Here is a 21,894-nt window from a genome sequence, read left to right on the forward strand (position 1 = left end):
AATGCAGGCGACAGAAGGATGTAAAAGCATCAGAGATTACATTAAGGCAAACTCGCAAACAAATCCAAATTGTGACAAGGTCAAGGTCAAAGAGCAGGCAAGGGTCAGGTGAGGCACAATCTGTATATCAGAGGCAAAGACAAAAGGGCAAAATACAAAGTACAAATAAAGTAAAAAAAACGGAGTATCAACACCATAACAAAAAGCTTGGTAAAGTCAGGTAAGGGAACACTGAGCATTTACTTCATAGTTGGTAAGTGCAAACTAGAGTCCTTATATACACAGTGGTGATTACGTGAGATGGGGAACAGGTGTAGCACTAATCAATATTCCAGAGATAGAGGGTGGTGTAGTGCAGGGTTGGTTCTCATAGTTTGCAGTGGCCATATTTGGAAGCCATTGTGAACTCTGGGAAGTGGAGTCTTGAGTGTGAGCAGGTGACAGACCAACCTGACCCCCCGAGGAGCTCACTATGGGAGCGATACTCTTCCTAGGACGACCTTGGGTGCAAGGACCTGGTTTGTCTGGGTGCTTGGCATAACAAAGAAGTAGACCTAAAGTGTCTTTAGGTGAGATCCAACTGCAGTGTTCTCCCAGAGTGGTTTTGCATGTCGGGGCTGACATGCTTTAATTTCATGCCGACGCACTTTAAATTTGCCGACACGCTATTTTTTTTGCTCAAACACTCGCCGAAAAATCACATCAGATTTCTACCTTGCGATGTTTGGGGCATATTTTGAAGGAAAACCAGTGTTTTGGGTCGGTTTGCTGCCGTGATGCACTCAGGCAGACAGGAAATACCCCTGGGAAATCCTCGATCACAACAAACACCCTCAATCATTTTGCTGCTGCACTGGTACCATGATGCTTCAGTGCGCGGGTGAGTACACTTGCACTGACATCACATTTACTTTAGCAACCATTGCTACCCTATACCTGGGGGACAAGCGAACTTTGTTTACATACTGTTCACATACTGAAGCCAAGCAAAGACGTCCGGCATCTGTTGCCCGAATAAAACTACAGCTAAAAAAACTCTACTACCGGATTACTTGGATAATCTTAGTCAGAAAGAAGCGAAGGATAGATATACGCAGAAATTAGAGTTTATTAGCAGTTATGATTTGTACAAAATTCCTCAAAACGACTGGAGTGAGGGTGCAGATTTGTGGCTTAGCATTAGTGTTAGCTACATGTTGGAATATACCTTTTTTCCTTGAAGAGTCCTGACACGGAAGAACAGTTAAAAAAAACTACAAAAGCAAGAAAACCTTTTTTGTGTAAAGACTTTTTCCCAACATGAGCTTTTGGGAACAGAATGTTGCGAAAGCCAAAGCATTTACTCTTGAAGGACTCGTACCTGAACTGTGGGCTAGATGGTATTCCCAGCCCTCCATGTCTCTACAACCCTAAGGACTTCTAGTTACACAGCTATTTGCACTCTATCATTTATATAGTGATGCTTATTATTGTTAAAACAATATCTGAAGTGTTATTTTTTGTAAAATAACAAAATATCTTGCTCTAGATTTTCAAACAATATTGTAAGATTTCATTTTAATTTTATCTAGTAGTGGATGGTACAATAATTACATTATTAATTAATACAATAATTACATGTACTAGTAGCAGTATTATTACTCAAACATGTTGTTTATTCTAAGGTGCTTTTGGTGTTTAAAGTATTAAAGGGGTACCAAATATAATATATACAGTTGCTGATGTGACAAAGTAATGTATTCTTAAGTATTCTATCAAATTTATATACTAGAAAACAACAAAATATCTTGGTAATTGTAAATATAATAGTCGGTACGCTACACGGCACAAGAGTCGCCATTTTTAAAAGACCGTGACGTCAGCCCTACCCACTGCACTAGGAGAGAAGCGTGTAATCATGGCGTCGGGCGCATCAAGTGAAAGCGACAGCTCTGTCGAATCATACGAAGAGATCCCGCAAGACACACTGCAAGCAGGCTATGGCTTAGAAGGGTACCAGTTTGAACCTAGGAGAGGTACTCTCGACTCCGGTGATGAAATAAGAGAAGAAAGCTCGGATGACGGCGAGGATGAGACTGATGCTGACCATGGGCATGGCGAGCGTGGGGCAGAGCGTCTGCGTGCAGGTGACACGGCGTGGTGCTCATGCGGAAAATGTAACGTGGAGTTGCTCACGAGTCCAGCAGAATTTATTTGCTGCAATGAGATAGGCGACACCCGTGGACTTGCGAAATCGTCGCAAGAGGCAGAAAAGAGGTATTTCACACGTGCTATTCCCAACCTCAATGAGCCAACACAACTGGGCACATACATACGTCATGAGTGTTACGCAGAGAAAATGAACGTGCATTCTGATTGGATAAAATTAATATCATGACGGGCTGTTCAAACTGTGGAAATAGTTTGCTCGAGCTACTTTCAAAACACTATAACTTTTCAACCTTGGAACAAAAAACTTTTGTAAGTCTTGAATAAGGTTCATCAATGTGTGTGTTATTGTTATATTTACTCTATATATTGCCCTCTGTTCCCCTTTAAGTAGGCCTAAGTATAAAGGGCATTTGTGCAGTAAATGCAGTCTGCAGGGGGTATTATTATTTTTTCTAACTGCAACAGAACTAATTTAAACTTTTGGTTAGTGGTGCTCTGGCAGTGATTCAGGTAATAAAACAGCATTATTATATAATACATTGTTTTCAGATGATGACTTTATTTATTGCTCATGTGAACCCCATACTGCCAACCACAGCATCACAGACCTCCATTTGCTGTAGCAACCTTTTCAACCATGTTAACAGTAAAAAGTGACAGTGTCAGTACCACCATAAAATGCTCCTAAAAGTCACCAGATGCCACCAAATTGGAATTAATTGGTTGATGTCTGTGAGCATGTCAAGCCACCAGTACTTAGCTTTGAGCAACTGGCAAGTTCGCTGATGGCCCAGGTGTCCAGTAGTGGGGGTAATGTGTGCACAAGTGATCAGCTGGCCTCAGAGATGTGGAGGAACATACATGAGATTGGGAGGGCAGCTGTCAGGAATGTGGTATGGTAAGGTCTAGGCAAGCTCTCAATCTATGTCCCAGGTGACAAGCAGACAGGAGGCATTATAGGTTCTGAATCCTGGGCTGGGGGCTGAGGGAGGGTATACACATGATTATGCATCAGCCTTGGTGTTGTTGGAGCCAGGTCTGATTCTGATGGTGAACTGAAATCAGGTGAAGAATAAGGCCCAGTGAGCTTGGCGGGGGCTCAGTCTTTTGGCTGCTTTGAGATATTCCAGGTTCTTGTTGTCAGTGCATATAGTGAACAGGTAGGCTGCTTCTTCAAGCTAGTGTCACCACTCTTCCAGTGCCAATTTAACTGCCAAAAGTTCCAGGTTACTAATGTCATAATTCTGTTTTCTGGGTGAAAGTTTTTTAGAAAAGAATGCCATGGGGTGTAATTTGGGCTTCTTGCCAAAACACTGTGAGAGTACTTCTCCCACCCCAAGAGGCATCCACTTCAACCAAAAAGGGTTTTGTGGGATCAGGGTGTTTCAGGATGGGAGCAGAGGTGAAGGCTGTCTTGAGCTGGCTGAAGGCCTTGTTTGCCTCTGGGTTCCATTGTAAGCATTTGGGCCCTTTGTTCAGTAGGGCAGTGAGTGGGGATGCAATGGAGCTGAAGCCTCTGATGAATCACCAACAGAAGTTGATGAATCCCAGGAAACATTGGAGTTCCTTGACAGTGGTGGAGATTGGCCATGTAGTGACTGCTGTGACTCTGTCTTGGTCCATGATGACTCCCTCAGCACTGATGATGTAGCCCAGGAAGGAGATTTGACTAACATGAAACTCACATCTTTCTGCTTTGACAAACAAGTGATTGTCCATCAGTTTGGGTAAGACCTTCTTGACGTGGGCCTTGTGATTTTCTAAGTCTAGAGAGTAGATGACGATATCATTGATATACGTGATGATGAACTTGCCAAGAATGTTCCTTAGCATATCATTAATTAGGCACTGGAAGACGCTTGACATGCAAAATAGTCCATATGACATGATGCAGTACTCATAGTGGCCAGAGGTGGCCATCTTCCACTTGTGACCCTCACAGATGTGCACTTGGTTGCAGACACTATGAAGGTCCAGTTTGGTGAATATCTTGGCAGAGCAAAGTTGTTCCAGGGCTGATGAAACTAGAGACGAGGGATACGGGTATTTCACTGTGATCTGGTTTAGGCTGCAGGAGTCAGTGTATGGCTTGAGACCCCCTCCATTTTTCTCCAAGAAGAAAAATCCTGCAGAAGCAGGCAACATGGAGGAACAGATGCACCCATGTTGTAGAACCTCCTGCACATAAACCTCCATAGATTTTTGCTCTGAGATAACCAGAGGGTAGATTAAGCAGTGAGGAGGTATGGTGCCAGGAAGAAGCTCAATGACACAATCGTATGGACAGTGAGGAGGGAGCCCACTGGCTTTACCCTTGCTGAAAACTTCCATGTGTGCCTGGTAATATTCAGGAATGACAACCTTTGAGGAGACATCTGGGCTTGCCACGGTGGTGGAGGGTACTGTGAGCTTGGGTAGATGGAGACAATGTTGTCTGCAAGACGTGGGCCACTGCAGAATCTTTCTGTACTGCCAGGAGATCTGAGGGTCATGATGTTGTAACCAAGGGAACCCCAGGATGATGGCCTGGTTCTGGGTCTTGGTGAGGAGGAAGGAGATGGTTTCTTGATGTAAAGTACTGACTTGGAGAGTGAGGGGTTGGGTGTGTGTGTGGTTACAAACACCTCTCCAATGGGCCTGCCATCGATGGCCCTGAAGCTCAGTGGCTGCTGAAGTTTTTACGTGGGCACCTGGAGTTTCTGAGCAATCTCGCTGTCCATGAAATTGCCCACTGCTCCTGAGTCTATCAGGGCAGAGAAAACATGGACTGACTCTGAGAACTTTACCAGAACATCAATCTTGAAAGGTTTAAAAGAGAGTTGTTGAGATGGATTCACCGAGAGAGGGTTAGTGGTGATCAGAGCTCTCTTGGCCCCTGTGGATGTCCTTGAGCATTCTTTGGTGAGAAGGGCAGTGTGCCAGAAGATGTGTGGCTTCCACACAGTAGAAGCACAGTCCCTCCTTGCATCTCCATGTGTGTTCTGAGCGGGCCATTCTAGTGTGAGAGATTTCCATGGGTACTGAGGTTTCCATGCCAGGGGTTTCAGACATGGAGCCTTGCAGTGATGGTCAGTTTTGGAGGAGGTTATCGAGTTGGATGAACGTCAATGAGTGAGTTCAATGTGGCTTGCTCATCTTGACATGCTAGTTCAGTGAGAACTTGCGGGTCGAGCCCTTGACAAAATGTCACTTTCAGGGCTGGTTCATTCCATCTGCTTCCAGCTGTGAGTGTGCAGAACTCCAGCAGATATTCCACCACACATCTACTCCCCTGCTTAAGGGTGAGCAGTTGTTCACTAACCTCCATGCCTTTGGGACTATGATCAAATACCTGGTAAAACAGTTCAATGAAGCGCTCATAGGTCATCGGTTCGCTGCCCTTCTCCCACACCACAGTTGCCTACTTGAGCGCTTTCGCAGTGAGCATGTTGATAAACTGGGCCATCTTCTGTTGATCAGTGGTCCCTGTTTGGACTGTATAAACAGGAAACATTGCAACAGGAATCCCTTTGCAGTTAGACACTCCTCCTGAAAACTTGTCAGGCTGCAGAATAAGCACATTGGAGCTCATAACCAGCACGGGACATGCTAGGAGTGCCTGCAAAACAACAGCAGTGGGATGAGAAATGTGGGTATCCATTTCACCCATACACTGCTGTTGTTCTTCCACGAGATGCCCCTGTGTGGACATGGCAGTATGCTTTCTCTCATCGACTGCATCCATGGTGTTGGCAAAATAATCTGTCAGGAATGCAAGCAACAGCTGAATGTAAAAGTGGCAGAGAGTTTATTAAGGCAAACTGACAAACAAATCCAAATCGGCAAGCAATGTCAAGGTCAAAGAGCAGGCAAGGGTCAGGTGAGGCAAAAGCTAAATATTAGAGGCAAAGACAGAAGGGCAAAATCCAAAGTACAAATAAAGTAAAAAACCAGAGTATCAACACCATAACAAAAGGCTTGGTAAAGTCAGGCAAGGGAACACTGAGCATTTACTTCACAGTTAGTAAGTACAAACTACAGCCCTAATATACACAGTGGTGATTATGTGAGATGGGGAACAGGCGTAACACCAATCAGTATTTTGGAGATGGAGGACAGTGCGGTGCAGGTTGGTTATCGTAGTCCATGGCAGCCATGTTTGGAGGACACTGCAAACTCTGGGAAGTGGAGTTTTGAGTGTGAGCAAATGCAGATGTGACACTTGACATAATATGGATTACTACAGTTATCAAATAGGGTTATTTATTGTATTTTTATGATTTGCTATTTACTGCTTGATGATCTCAAACACATTAAAGTGCTGATGACACGTTTTTGACATCTTTGGCGATGTTTTATAACATAAAAAGTAATTCCCGATGATCCATATATTAATTCATGAAGGCGCCTATTTTACAAGTTATGATGATAAACACGACTATTTGGGCAAATTTGACGGGGCTGCAGCACCCAGGAGACGAAGGAGGAGGAGGAGCTATATGACGTCAGCGAAAGAACCTTCCTCCTAACTTACCAGTTTGTTGTTGATGCGACAGGTGTTCAGTTTATCATTATTAGTATTTTTATTAGACATTATTATACATTATTATATATATAGTTATTATGCCTTCGCGTTGTGTTGCTGGCTTTTGCTCCAAAACCCACAAGGATGGGGTAAGTTTATTCAAGTTTCCCAGAGATCCCGAGCTGCATGCGAAGTGGGTGAAGCAAGTCAGGTGCACTCGTGACAAGTGGGAGCCCTCACCAACATCCGTCCTGTGCTCTGAACACTTCGATTTGGATTGTTTTGACACCCTTCCCAGCTTAAAAGAATCTCTTGGGTGTTCAGTTCAGCACAAACGTGTGTTACTACCATCAGGAGTGCCTACACAGTGTTGCCAGATTGGGAGGTTTCCTGCCCAGTTGGGCGGTTTCAAGTGCATTTTGGTGGGTTTTGAACATATTTTGGGCTGGAAAACGTCAGCAGTATCTGTTGCCAGATACTGCTGAAGTGTTCCAGCCCAAAATATGTTCAAAACCCACCAAAATGCACTTGAAATCGCCCAATTGGGCGGGAAACCTCACAATCTGGCAACACTGCCAGTATTCCGGAGGGGGTCTACTAGTAGCTATGCCGGATCCAAAGACAGTCCTCCTGTCAGAACATGTGTTGTGAAATGACATAAGATAAAGGTACGTAGAGCTATAGATTCTACATGATAATCATAAATGTAATCATAAAGTCGGCGTGATATCAGTCATGTATTTGCTTGTGAAAGCTTGTGGCTTTCATGTAACTGCCGCCTAGCAATGAGAGGCAAAGGGTAAAGAGGGTAGACTATCATAGATTCTATTCGGAAGAGATCAACACAATTCTAGACTCCCAGAAGAGGAAGAGCTAGCACTAGAGAGTTCACCGGCGTTTTCATGCGCCATTTCCATTGAGTAGAACCAGAGTAGAACAGCCAGTGAACCGCAGCGTGTTCTTCTGCTGACGTCACAACATGGCCGCGAGCCACGGACCCAGTTTTCTTGCGCTGTACAATTAAAAGTTGGATATTTGCATAACAACAGCTTCTTTTCACGTAATTATAACAGAAATCTAACTTGTTTGCCATGTTGTATAGTTTATTTAAGAAAGTGCATAGAGTCATGTTCGTGTCATCAGCCCTTTAAGAAGGCAAGAAATTCCCCTGGTTAACTTTTGACGAGGGACACCTGCTAACTGAAAAGCATTCCATGTGACTTCCTCACGAAGCTGGTTAAAATAATGCCAATAGTGTGTAAAACTGTCGTCAAGGTAAACTGTGTCTACTCTGAAGAATCTAAAATATGAAACATATTTTGTTTTTAGTTGGCACGGTGGTGTAGTGGTTAGCACTGTCACCTCACAGCAAGAAGGTCCTGGGTTTGAGCCCAGCGGCCAACGAGGGCCTTTCTGTGTTGAGTTTGTATGTTCTCCCCGTGCCTGTGTGGGTTTCCTCCGGGTGCTCCGGTTTCCCCCAAAGACATGCAGGTTACGCTAATTGGTGGCTCTAAATAGACCGTAGATGTGAGTGTGAATGGTTGTTTGTGTCTATGTGATGACCTGGTGACTTGTCCAGGGTGTACCCCACCTCTCACCCATAGTCAGCTGGGATAGGCTCCAGTTTACCTGCGACCCTGCATAGGATAAGTGGCTACAGATGATGGATGGATTTTGTTTTTTAACACTTTTTTTTGTTTACCACATAATTCCATATATGTTCCATATTTTATTTCATAGCTTTGATGTCTTCATCATTGTTCTACAATGTAGTCTCATCTCAGCTCATCTCATCTCATCTCATCTCATCTCATTATCTCTAGCTACTTTATCCTGTTCTACAGGGTCACAGGCAAGCTGGATCTGTAAATAGTCAAAATACAGAAAAACCTATAAATGAGTAGGCGTGTCCAAACTTTTGACTGGTACTGTATACTGTATACTTGTATGTATGTATGTATGTATGTATGTATGTATGTATGTATGTATGGATGGATGGATGGATGGATGTGTGTACATTTTACATACATTTTCCAACATCTGATTCTGAAATTACACTTTCATAATTTTGGCCATGTAATCATTCCATTAAATGTAGCAATGAGATAAACACTCCCTAATTTCAAGGCATTTCTAACTCCATAATTGTTTATCAGTGGGTTCTAACCATTGAAAAGCCCCAGAGGCTGCAAAATATGCTACCATTGGCTGGCTATTATACATCTTTCTAAGGTCTGCATAGCAATTAAAAAAACAAAACAAAAAAAAAAACAGATGAAACATTGCCACTGCAGTTGACATCTTTAAAGTCAAGAAAAATAAACATACTGAGTTTAAGTACATAAATATACAGATCGAAAGACCTCAAGGATGACATGCCAAAAACATGACATTTAATGTACTAGGCATGGTGAAGAACCACTCTTTTTGTATTTGAGTAATACTTTCATTGTCTCGAATATATGTTATGAATTTCCTACCCAATTCAGTAAACCAATACTGTTCAGTGCTAAGCCATGTAAACAGGATTGCATTGTACTTTGGGTTTAAGGAGGTAATTTACTCTTAAAGGGCTCTAAATAAATACTTGCTGTGTGTATTGTCAGACACCACCCTCATGCAAACAGATACCTATCCTTAGAAGAATCTACTGCTTAAATCAGCAGGTGAGCCTTAGTCTCATCCACAGGACGCTTCCCTGGTCAGTCTGCAAAAATATGAATTATACTTTATCATAATCCGGACAGACAACAAAGCCATGTATGCTATGTTATTTCCATGTGCCTGTGTGCACACCCTCCTCATGTTCACAGCTGACAAACACAGGAGACGTAGAAAGCTGCTGAGGGAACACCTGCACTGTGACTGAACTGCTGAGACAGAGAAAACAGACAGAGAGAGAGAGAGAGAGAGAGTACAGAAAACATGCAACATCAGCGCACAGGCAGGTGTGGAAGTTAGCAATCTCTCAGTCTCTCTGTCACTCATCTCACACAATACATATGTAACTAACACACACACACACACACACACACACACACACACACACACACACACACACACACACACACACACACACACACACAATCTGACAATCCTTGTGTGTCAATGCAATTTATTAATATTATATCTGCACCTAAGTCTACCTCTAAGCTTGACCTCAGTACCCAAAAGAAAATTTGAGGCTCTTTTATTACTATTATTATTTTAAATAAAAACAAGCAAAGAAAAACGTGGTTTTCCGAATTGGGACCAGCCAGATGTCCCCACAAAGTCTGTGGGGATATATCTATTCCCCAGCAAGATATAAAAACATCCCCCCCCCACACACACACGATTGGATTTCCTTCAGACCTCTTTTGGGCCACATCTGAAGTGATGAAAATAAGGGTGCATCCATTAAGTGCATGAGGTAGGCCTAAGAGAAGGCATGGATGAAGGATTTAAGTGTTGGCTGTAAAGTGCTTTGGACCACCTGCTACAGGGACAAAGACATCATTTTCATCCCAGACAGACTCCAAAACACCGGTTTAACAAGTGCCAAAAAGTATTTCATAGCATCAGGTATCAAACATGTTAAATTTGCTCTCTGCTTTAGCTGAGCTCTTGCTCAGCTGGACCTTTTACTGGACATTTAGAGCAAAGTTACCCATCTGACAAGATTAATGGAATCGAATACCTCAGCGTTTGAATTTTTAATGTGATATTTTCTGTCAAACACACCCACACACAAACCAATTTTAATACATGTGATGTATTAAAAATGAAAGATGATTTTTTTCTATTACTTGTTTGAAATATTAACATGCAGAACAGAAAAGGGAAATGGATGTATAGGCTGCAGATCATAATTCAAGATGCTACCGAAAATAGTTGTAACACTTGACAACAGCTACACTAAAGTCTTTCTAACTAGCTGTAGAACTATAATGTCATAAATGTTTGCCCATTTAGGGCCCTGTAGTGTGAACCCCCTCTTTGTTTCTACTCTCTGTCTCTTTCTCGCCTCCATACACTGTTCCTTGTTATGTTTTTTTTTAGAGGGGAAAATCCCACAGTATCACATAAAGGTTGGCACCATGTCGACTCCCCTGTCATGACAGCCTCTGGCTCACCATCACAGAGATGCTGAGATCACACAGCACAGCTTTCATGCTTCGACACAAATATTCATCCAAGCATTACGGAAACTGTAGCTTGATATGCTTTTTTGCTCGTTGTTGTGGAAATTGCTCATTGAGCCATTCAAACACAGTCAGAAAAAGAAGGTGAGCCTGAGATATCTGAAGCACATATTGTCTAAATGACAGTTTGTTTAATTGCAAATGCCGGTACAGACAATTAATCTCACTCTCAGACAATAACACCAAACCATATGTCACAGATATAATGAAAAACTGACCAAACAAATGAATACCTTCCATGATTAATATTTCATTAAAACAGCAGTTGTTACTGATATGTGGTGATATTAAGGTTTTTGTTTGTTCGGAAATAGTTAGCAGAGACGGCTTAATACTTATCAGTTTGACCCCTTTTGTGCAAGATTGCCAAACCACTAGACTGCAGCTAAGGTTGAGTTTTTATTTCATCCTGATCTTGTCATTGGGAGGTTGTTACATGAGAAGGTCTCTAAAAGGAGCTTTGAAGTTGATGAGTGCTGGACATTTTGTTCACAGCATAACTGGGGCCACAGGGAAAAAAAAAAATATATATATATATATATATATATATATATATATATATATATATATATATATATATATATATATATATAATTTAAATTTTTCAAAGCTTCAAGCGATATATCAATGACATAATTCTGGGGGAAAACAATCTTAAAAAGCAAACAAACAAAAAAAGGGATCCAGCAATCATTTGGTTTGCTATTCTGACACTGACACGAAATTGTTTTTGGACCTTCTTGAAATATATATAGAAATAACAACCGTTTTAGATATTTCTGAAAAGGAAAACCACAAGTGTACTTATTATATTATAGTGACAATATAAAAGTAATATTTTGCACTTCCATCATATGAACACATCTGATTTCATGCTAGCTTAAGGCACCTTCTAAGTGTATCTAATTAGATAAGTCTACATTTAGATGTAAAAATATATATTATCAAATAAATAAATACATAAAATAAATATATGTAGTGTGAACTGTATAAATAATATCCTGCTTATGTGTTCTGTTCTCCACAGCTTTCGATCTTGACGTTTCAGCGCATCACACGTTCCTTCAGTTTTCTCCAAAGCCAGTCAATAAAAAAAAGCATGAAACAAAAAAAAACCTTGTCATATAAATGTCCTTTCCAGCATCAGACGACATTTTCTCTTCTTACTCTTCAGCAGCTAAATGCTAAATAGGTTCTGTTCGACCCATGGACTCTGGGACACTTTCTGTAGCTCACAGAACTTAGGAAAATGACCAGGATTAAGCACTTCACCATCATTTCTGGCCTATGCTTCCTGAAGCAAGAGCCCATGTCCTCTTTGTGGCACTGGCAGGTGTACCCGGGCCACTAGACACCCATCCATTTCCCCTGTTCCTTTATGATTAGAACAGGGCTTAATAGGCCTATTCCTCTTCAGACATCAAGCTGCTGGTCTCAGCTGTGTCCTAAAAATTCTTTGTAAAGTTCAGGTACTTTATCAGGGTCTACTGGCCTGGGGAGAAAGTGTGTGAACTTCTGATGTCGTCTTGATTTTGTCCCATCCCGTGGTGTTCCATCCTTGTTGAGTGCCACATAGTAGCGTGCCCCTTTCTCTCCGTGTTTGTAGAGGTTGGAAGAATATGTGTTGTACCAGTTTTCTTCAAACTGTTCCCGGAAGACACACTCAGCTGTCAGTTTGTCCTACAAGGCAATGAAAGGCAGAAAAGTGAACCTTATGTAAAGTAGTACAAACAAGCAGAACCTTTAATGCATGGAGAAAAATTAAGTTGTGTTTTTTTTTGTCTTCTCCTTGACCAACAATCTCTCTCTCACACACACACACACACACACACACACACACACACACACACACACACAGAGCACTTCTTAGAACTATTCATAAACTGACTCAGGAATACTTACAGAGCCATAGAGTTCCCCCTTGTCATTCATTCCCAGGTAGAGGCCACTGTCCACTCCTCGGATGCTGATTAATCCAACTGCAAGGCTTATGAATTCCAAAATACCTGGAGAAGAATAAATCAATTGTTCTAAGCATACACTCTGCAGTCTAAGCCCACAGTGTAGTCACACATTGCAAGTAAGCTGTTCTGAAACACTAGCTAGACATGATTACTCTCGACTGCCTCTGTTTAAATGATAAAGTTGGCAAACTGTCAGATACACAGGTGTTAACAGGATACTTTTGCAGAGTAAATAATAATGAAAGTGTGATAAAGTCCTATGCAGTGTATATGCTGTATAAACTATATGCAGATTGAATAAACGCACGTTATGGAAGTGCATTATGTAATGTGAATGCTTTTATTGATATTACCGACACTGGTGAAAATCAGTTTCGGTCTGATTGAAAGGATTGCAATAATAATAATAATAATAATAATAATAATAATAATAATAAACCTCCCCCATACCGAAGCGGCTGTGGTCTTTCCTGGTGCCCTGCACTGTGCCGTCCGGTAGGATTTCCAGGTGGAACCCGGTTCTGCAGTAAAGCTGTCTCCTTCTCAGGATGCCCTTTAAGTGCACCAGTTCGGCCGGTGTGCTGAGGGACAGGCGCTCGGCTGGAAATCGTTGGTCTCCGAGCAGCGCGAGAGTCTCAGCGAGCGGCGGCAGGAAGAGGACCGAGCTGGTGGCCCCTGCGCCCTCCGCGCCCTGCAGCAGCGCGCCCATCTCCGCCATCACCGGTCACTGGAGCCGCGCGCAAACAAACAATCTCCTAACGCTGCGAACTCATCCGGTCCATGCGGCCCAAAGCCCCAAAACAGCGCGCTGAGTGAACGAGTCAAGAGTTTCCGAGCGGCAGGGCAAGAAATATCAATGCAATTTATAATACTCCAGATGTTAAATATCCACCAGTGACGAAACTTAACAATTAAACTGCGGCTGAACTGTCAGTTGCACACGAATTTAGTCACTTTCAAGTTAATTCCATGCACTTGACATGAAACCTCTTGCTTAATATGAATTACATCCACGCGCAGGAAGTGGAGTCTTGAAGCGTGCGACTGATAAATCTGGCGCACCTCGAGGGCAAAACTCAGCCACTGCAGGCCGACTTTTGGTTTAAGGTGTGTGTGTGTGTGTGTGGTGCTGTGGGTGTGTGCGTGATCGCGAGAAGTGGTTTATGCTGTGTTTTATGCCCAGGGCAGGTGCACAGCGGCGGCAGGAGGACTCTGGTGGGCGGTGCTGGGATTATAGACCTGCCTTACCACAGCGTTTCCTCTTCACACTTAATGTGTCTATGCGTATGCGCATCTATAGCTCTCTCTCTCTCTCTCTCTCTCTTTGTGTGTGTGTGGTGCGTTTGTAAAAAGGAAGACACAAAATGACAGCATACACCAAATCCATAAACAGGACATATATTTTAAATACATAAATTGCGTGGTTAGCACTGTCGCCTCACAGCAAGAAGGTCCTGGGTTCGAGGCCAGCCAGGGCTTTTCTGTGTGGAGTTTGCATGTTCTCCGTGGGCTTGCTCTGGTTTCCCCGACAGTCCAAAGGCTAATTCTTCTTCTTTTGGCTGCTCCCGATTAGGGGTCACCACAGCAGATCTTTCGTCTCCATTGCTCCCTGTCTTCCACATCCTTCTCTACCACACCTGCCACTTTCATGTCCTCTCTCACCACATCCATGTATCTCCTCTTTGGCCTTCCTCGTTTTCGTGTGCCTGGCAGCTCCATCCTCAACATTCTCCTTCCCACATGCTCTGCATCTCTTCTCAGGATGTGCCCATACCATCTCAGTCTCATCTCTCTTAGCTTAATTCCCAAGCTCTCCACATGTGTTGTCCCTCTGATGTGTTCGTTCCTTGTCACTCCCATCGCAAACCTTAACAACCTCAACAACCTCAACAACCTCCAACTTTGCCTCCTGTCTCTTCGTGAAGGGTACGGTCTCCAATCCATACATCACAGCTGGTTTCACTACTGTCTTATACATCTTACCTTTCACTTTTGCTGGGACTTTCCTATTACAAATGACTCCTGAAATCCTTCTCCAAATGCTCCACCCTGCCTGCACCCTCTTTCTCACCTCACTATCGCAGCCCCCATTTTCCTGCACAGTTGACCCCAGGTACTTGAATTCACCAACTTTCTTTACGTCTACTCCTTATCTTCACTACACTCTCATCCCCATTCTCACTGATGCACATGTATTCTGTTTTGCTACTGCTCACCTTCATTCCTCTTCGTTCCAATGCATACCTCCATCTCTCCAAACCCAACTCAACCTCCTTTCTACTTTCACCACATATCACAATATCATCCGCAAACGTCATATTCCATGGTGACTTTTGCCTCGCTTCGTCCGTCAAGCTATCCATCACTATGGCAAACAAGAAAGGACTCAAAGCAGATCCTTGATGGAGTCCCACCTTCACCTTGAACCATTCAGTCGTTCCAACTGCACACCTCACTGCTGTTTCACTGTTCTCATACATGTCTTGCACCACTCTAATATACTTCTCATTCACTCCACTCTTTCTCTTAGTCCAAAGGCTAATTGGTGGCTCTAAATTAACCATAGGTGTGAATGGTTATTTGTCTCGATGTATCAGTCCTGTGATGATCTGGTGACTTGTCCAGGGTGTACCCTGCCTCTCATCCATTGTCAGCTGGGATAGGCTCCCTCGACCCTGTACAGGATAAGTGGTTATGGATGTATATAAACACCTTTTATTTTTGCATTTGCTAATAATTCACTAATAAACTGGCATCTTACCTAACATGATCTCTGCAGAAAGCCGAAGCAAGTTTAGAAAGCTAATAAAACATGACTTTGGTAAAATATATTTAGAGATATCAAAGTATTTTTGTATGTATTTTTGGTTGATTGTGACTGCCACACATATAAGTTCTTATGAGATCCAGTTATTTGGCAATGTTAATGAACACCCATCCATTTTTGACCATTTTAACATTATTATTATCTCATTATCTCTAGCTGCTTTATCCTGTTCTATAGGGTCGCAAGCAAGCTGGAGCCTATCCCAGCTGATTACGGGTGAAAGGCGGGGTACACCCTGGACAAGTCGCCAGGTCATCACAGGGCTGACAGACACCATTCACACCTTAGAGTTTCAATTTAGAGTCACCAGTTAACCTAACCTAACCTAACCTAACCTAACCTAACCTAACCTGTATGTCTTTGGGGGAAACCAGAGCACCCAGAGGAAACCCACGCAGACACCATGCAAACTCCACACAGAAAGGGCCTCGCCGGCCACGGGGCTCGAACCCAGGACCTTCTTGCTGTGAGGCGACAGCGCTAACCACTACACCACTGTGCCGCCCGTTATTATCTCATCTCATTATCTCTAGCTGCTTTATCCTTCTACAGGGTTGCAGGCAAGCTGGAGCCTATCCCAGCTGATTACGGGTGAAAGGCAGGGTACACCCTGGACAAGTCGCCAGGTCATCACAGGGCTGACACATAGACACAGACAACCATTCACACTCACGGTCAATTTAGAGTCACCAGTTAACCTAACCTGCATGTCTTTGGACTGTGGGGGAAACCGGAGCACCCGGAGGAAACCCACGCAGACACGGGGAGAACATGCAAACTCCGCACAGAAAGGCCCTCGCCGGCCACGGGGCTCGAACCCGGACCTTCTTGCTGTGAGGCGACAGCGCTAACCACTACACCACCGTGCCGCCCGTTGTTATTATTATTTTAAAATCATTTATTAGCCAGCACAGAATAACTAGTTATCAAGATGAAACTGAGAGCATGTACAATATTAGGTTAAAAAAAAAAAACTTTGCCTGCGACCCTGTAGAAGGATAAAGCGGCTAGAGATAATGAGATGAGATGAGATAATAATAATAACGGGTGGCACGGTGGTGTAGTGGTTAGCGCTGTCGCCTCACAGCAAGAAGGTCCGGGTTCGAGCCCCGTGGCCGGCGAGGGCCTTTCTGTGTGGAGTTTGCATGTTCTCCCCGTGTCCGCGTGGGTTTCCTCCGGGTGCTCCGGTTTCCCCCACAGTCCAAAGACATGCAGGTTAGGTTAACTGGTGACTCTAAATTGACCGTAGGTGTGAATGGTTGTCTGTGTCTATGTGTCAGCCCTGTGATGACCTGGCGACTTGTCCAGGGTGTACCCCGCCTTTCGCCCGTAGTCAGCTGGGATAGGCTCCAGCTTGCCTGCGACCCCGTTATTATTATTATTTTAAAATCATTTATTAGCCAGCACAGAATAACTAGTTATCAAGATGAAACTGAGAGCATGTACAATATTAGGTTAAAAAAAAAAACCTTGCCTGCGACCCTGGAGAACAGGATAAGAGGCTACATAATGGATGGATGGGTGGATGGATAGAAATTGCATTGCACCCATCACTTAACCCTGAAACACATGGCAAATGAAGCTTAGGATCTGCCTTATTTAGCTATTCAACCCTGTGTGTGTGTGTGTGTGTGCGTACGCGCGCGCGCACTCGTGCGCTTGATTGGACCGGGTTAAATCCGTGAGCACATCTCGCGAGGAGTCGCTTCACACTGACCACTTTGTTACTGTAATGATGGCGGCGGCGGCCGCACGCCGGTTCAGCACGATAGTAAACACCATCACTGCTTGTCAAAACGGTGCAGGTGTTTATCTGTGCACAGCCCAATCGTCCAAATGGAAAATCTCTATGCGACGGGTTGTGACAGGGCTGTGCATCGCTGTAGGAGGAATAACTGTGTATCAGCATTGCCCCGTGAAAGGAGTCGACACAAGGAGGATGAGACGCGCAATCCCGGTTGTGTTTGCTCGAGAAAAGGTACGGTTTCGAAACTCTGGATAAGGGTGCATTTATTTATGACACGCAGCTCTTCACGCGCTCATTTACAGTGGGATCAAGTAAACAAGCCGTGTTCCGTCGGGACTGATGTCAGTGACGCTCTCCACTGTACAGAGGTGCTGAAAACAAGGAAATCGAATTTTTTAAATCGAAATCTCCGCCCTCGAATAGGATGTACAGAGCCAAGGAGGCAGTTACTCATGCATAAAATGCCACTTTCAAACATAAACATTTTAAAAGCTTTGTAGATGCATTGTATGCGTGGCAAAATGTCCAGTGTTGAATATGCACTGTCAGGTTTTATATGCTGTTTGTAAATAAGGTTAAATCCAAAACTCTTTCGGGTTCTTTGGTTGTCCGCATGGAGGAATGCTTAAAGGGTACCCGCAGCAAAACATAAACATTGCCTGGAAATATGACACATTTTGCACAAGTGCATTTTGACTACCCTGTATTGACACATCAGGCATCCATCCATAGCCGCTTATCCTGTGCAGGGTCGCGGGTAAGCTGGAGCCTATCCCAGCTGACTATGGGCGAGAGGCGGGGTACACCCTGGACAAGTCGCCAGGTCATCACAGGGCTGACACATCGAGACAAACAACCATTCACACCTACGGTTAATTTAGAGCCACCAATTAGCCTAACCTGCATGTCTTTGGACTGTTGGGGAAACCGGAGCACCTGTAGGAAGCCCACGCAGATACGAGGAGAACATACAAACTCCACACAGAAAGACCCTCGCTAGCCGCTGGGCTCGAACCCAGCACCTTCTTGCTGTGAGGCAACAGTGCTAACCACTACACCACCATGCCTCCTGTCGCCTCAAGTAGTGCTTTGAAATTATTTTGTATTCCTGCTCACTGAAGCATGCAGCCATATTGCCATTTTGTGGGGCGGTGTCTAAAATCACACTCACAACCCGCTGTACGTGGTAAAAAATTTGGCAAAACTGTACTTGAGACTTGCGTGACACTTGCGTGTGTTCAGCGCCATAGAAGGTCCCAGACTGGCCGTGGAGACTTTTGGTCTTGCACATGCAAATTCTACGGGTCTTGTGAAAAATCAAGAACGCATACACTACGTACGGGACCCGTACTCCTTTTGTACGCCTAAACCAAGTCAGCAGCATGGCTAGTAGGGTCTTTTTGCAATGACACTAAGACCCATGGTCATTGTACGAGTGACGTGCCTCAGAAGTACTACACAAGTATTCCACATTTGCTATTTGTGCGGCCCTCAACACAGAAGTACATCTCACTTTCTACCCCTATGTGTGGCGTGCATGCAGCACACGCGACCTGCACGCGACATGAGGGGCAAGACTCCGGGTATATATATTGGGGGAGGAACCAAGGAACCAATCATGCAGCGTGTAGCATTGTAGAAGGGAAGAAGATGACTGTTGCCATACTGCCACAATGACTGAGGGAGCTGGACCTTTATAGGCAGATGATAGAACCTGAGGAGCAGCACGAAGCGATATTGGCTTTGCTAATACAGGAACACTGATGTCAGAACGCAAGGCGGCAGAGGTGGTGGCCTCTGTCCCATCTTTTCCCAATCACTTCCTCTCTCTTATCCTCTGCCGAATGCAACCTGTACTTGACAAGTACTTTGCCCATACTCCTCCCCCAAACTTTCCCCCGGGTTCACCGCGACCCTGCGGTATGGCTGCAAGCTACCAAACCCTGCGACCCGTGCGTGTCCAAAACACTTACGGCGGGTTGTGAGTATGGCATAAGGTCACCATGACCTAGAATCGTTGATAAGTTTCCTGTATCTTGATTGGCTCGCTGCTCCTGACACCATGATGTAGCCAGATGTACAAAACATTGTTGAAAAATGGCACAGTGCAAAGCCTATGGTTGCAAAAATAATAAACATGAAAATAAGGGAAAGCATTTTTACTGTATTCCATTCCCATCAACTGAGCAACATAAATTACTTGCTAAACAGTGGCTAGTGGTTAGCACTGTTGCCTCACAGCAAGAAGGTTCTGGGTTCAAGCCCAGTGGCTGACGGGGGCCTTTCTGTGTGGAGTTTGCATGTTCTCCCCATGTCTGCATGGGTTTCCTTCGGGTGCTCCGGTTTCCCCCAAAGACATGCAGGTTCGGCTAATTGGTGGCTCTAAATTGACCATAGGTGTGAATGGTTGTTTGTCTCTACAGTGGTGCTTGAAAGTTTGTGAACCCTTTTGAATTTTCTATATTTCTGCATAAATATGACCTAAAACATCATCAGATTTTCACACAAGTCCTAAAAGTAGATAAAGAGAACCCAGTTAAACAAATGAGACAAAAATATTACACTTGGTCATTTATTTATTGAGGAAAATGATCCAATATTTCTTATCTGTGAGTGGCAAAAGTATGTGAACCTTTGCTTTCAGTATCTGGTGTGATCCCCTTGTGCAGCAATAACTGCAACTAAACGTTTGCGGTAACTGTTGATCAGTCCTGCACACCGGCTTGGAGGAATTTTAGCCCATTCCTCCGTACAGAACAGCTTCAACTCTGGGATGTTGGTGGGTTTCCTCACATGAACTGCTCGCTTCAGGTCCTTCCACAACATTTCGATTGGATTAAGGTCAGGACTTTGACTTGGCCATTCCAAAACATTAACTTTCTTCTTCTTTAACCATTCTTTGGTAGAACGACTTGTGTGCTTAGGGTCGTTGTCTTGCTGCATGACCCACCTTCTCTTGAGATTCAGTTCATGGACAGATGTCCTGACATTTTCCTTTAGAATTTGCTGGTATAATTCAGAATTCATTGTTCCATCAATGATGGCAAGCCGTCCTGGCCCAGATGCAGCAAAACAGGCCCAAACCATGATACTACCACCACAATGTTTCACAGATGGGATAAGGTTCTTATGCTGGAATGCAGTGTTTTCCTTTCTCCAAACATAACGCTTCTCATTTAAACCAAAAAGTTCTATTTTGGTCTCATCCGTCCACAAAACATTTTTCCAATAGCCTTCTGGCTTGTCCATGAGATCTTTAGCAAACTGCAAACAAGCAGCAATGTTCTTTTTGGAGAGCAGTGGCTTTCTCCTTGCAACCCTGCCATGCACACTATTGTTGTTCAGTGTTCTCCTGATGGTGGACTCATGAACATTAACATTAGCCAATGTGAGAGAGGCCTTCAGTTGCTTAGAAGTTACCCTGGGGTCCTTTGTGACCTCGCCGACTATTACACACCTTGCTTTTGGAGTGATCTTTGTTGGTTGACCACTCCTGGGGAGGGTAACAATGGTCTTGCATTTCTTCCATTTGTACACAATCTGTCTGACTGTGGATTGGTGGAGTCCAAACTCTTTAGAGATGGTTTTGTAACCTTTTCCAGCCTGATGAGCATCAACAACGCTTTTTCTGAGGTCCTCAGAAATCTCCTTTGTTCGTGCCATGATACACTTCCACAAACAGGTGTTGTGAAGATCAGACTTTGATAGATCCCTGTTCTTTAAATAAAACAGGGTGCCCACTCACACCTGATTGTCATCCCATTGATTGAAAACACCTGACTCTAATTTCACCTTCAAATTAACTGCTAATCCTTGAGGTTCACATACTTTTGCCACTCACAGATATGTAATATTGGATCATTTTCCTCAATAAATAAATAGCCAAGTATAATATTTTTGTCTCATTTGTTTAACTGGGTTCTCTTTATCTACTTTTAAGACTTGTATGAAAATCTGATGTTGTTTTAGGTCATATTTATGCAGAAATATAGAAAATTCTAAAGGGTTCACAAACTTTCAAGCACCACTGTATGTGTCAGCCCTGTGATGAACTGGTGTCTTGTCCAGGGTGTACCCCGCCTTTTGCCCATGGTCAGCTGGGATAGGCTCCAGCTTTCCCGCGACCCTGCACAGGATAAGCAGATAAACAATTATGGATAATGGAAATATTACAAAGAGAACATATCAGATGTTGAAACTGAGAAATTTTATTGTTTTTTGGAAAATACATGCTCATTTTGAATTTGATGTCAGCAACACGTTTCAAAAAAGTTGGGACAGGGACATGTTTACTACTGTGTTGCATCACTTGTATTTTTAACAACAATCTGTGAACATTTGGGAACTGAGGAGACCAACTACTGTAGTTTTGAAAGAGAAATGTTGTCCCATTCTTGCCTGGTGTACAGTTTCAGTTACTCAACAATTTGGGGTGTCCTTTGTTGTATTTTGCACTTCATAATGCGCCAGGTGTTTTAAATGGGAGACAGGTCTGGACTGCAGGCAGGCCAATTTAG

The 21,894-nt window shown here is 43.6% G+C and overlaps 2 protein-coding genes across 2 annotated transcripts in view; one reads left to right on the top strand and one right to left on the bottom strand.

Moving 5' to 3' along the window:
* Positions 1-11,455: 11,455 nt before the first annotated feature.
* fgf20b (fibroblast growth factor 20b) lies at positions 11,456-13,928 on the bottom strand. Its single transcript, XM_060926952.1, has 3 exons — positions 13,254-13,928; positions 12,742-12,845; positions 11,456-12,519 (listed from the first exon to the last, which is right to left on the bottom strand). Exons 1-3 carry the CDS (start codon positions 13,519-13,521, stop codon positions 12,274-12,276), a joined length of 618 nt encoding a protein of 205 aa, XP_060782935.1. The 5' UTR covers positions 13,522-13,928; the 3' UTR covers positions 11,456-12,273.
* Positions 13,929-17,365: 3,437 nt separating this feature from the next.
* Positions 17,366-21,894, top strand: part of micu3b (mitochondrial calcium uptake family, member 3b) — a 63,326-nt gene continuing 58,797 nt past the window's right edge. The window contains exon 1 of the mRNA XM_060926953.1: positions 17,366-17,608. Coding sequence (XP_060782936.1) covers positions 17,366-17,608 — 243 coding nt within the window. The remainder of the gene's footprint in view (positions 17,609-21,894) is intronic.

Source organism: Neoarius graeffei, chromosome 8 (assembly GCF_027579695.1).
Source record: "Neoarius graeffei isolate fNeoGra1 chromosome 8, fNeoGra1.pri, whole genome shotgun sequence".
NCBI classification, from domain to species: Eukaryota; Metazoa; Chordata; class Actinopteri; order Siluriformes; family Ariidae; genus Neoarius; species Neoarius graeffei.

Coding starts and splice junctions, on each gene's coding strand:
- fgf20b (XM_060926952.1), bottom strand. CDS start 13,521: ATGGCGGAGATGGGCGCGCTGCTGCAGGGCGCGGAGGGCGCAGGGGCC. Junction 12,846..13,253: donor GAAAGACCACAGCCGCTTCG/GTATGGGGGAGG, acceptor ATTCTTCTCCAG/GTATTTTGGAATTCATAAGC. Junction 12,520..12,741: donor AGGGGGAACTCTATGGCTCT/GTAAGTATTCCT, acceptor ATTGCCTTGTAG/GACAAACTGACAGCTGAGTG.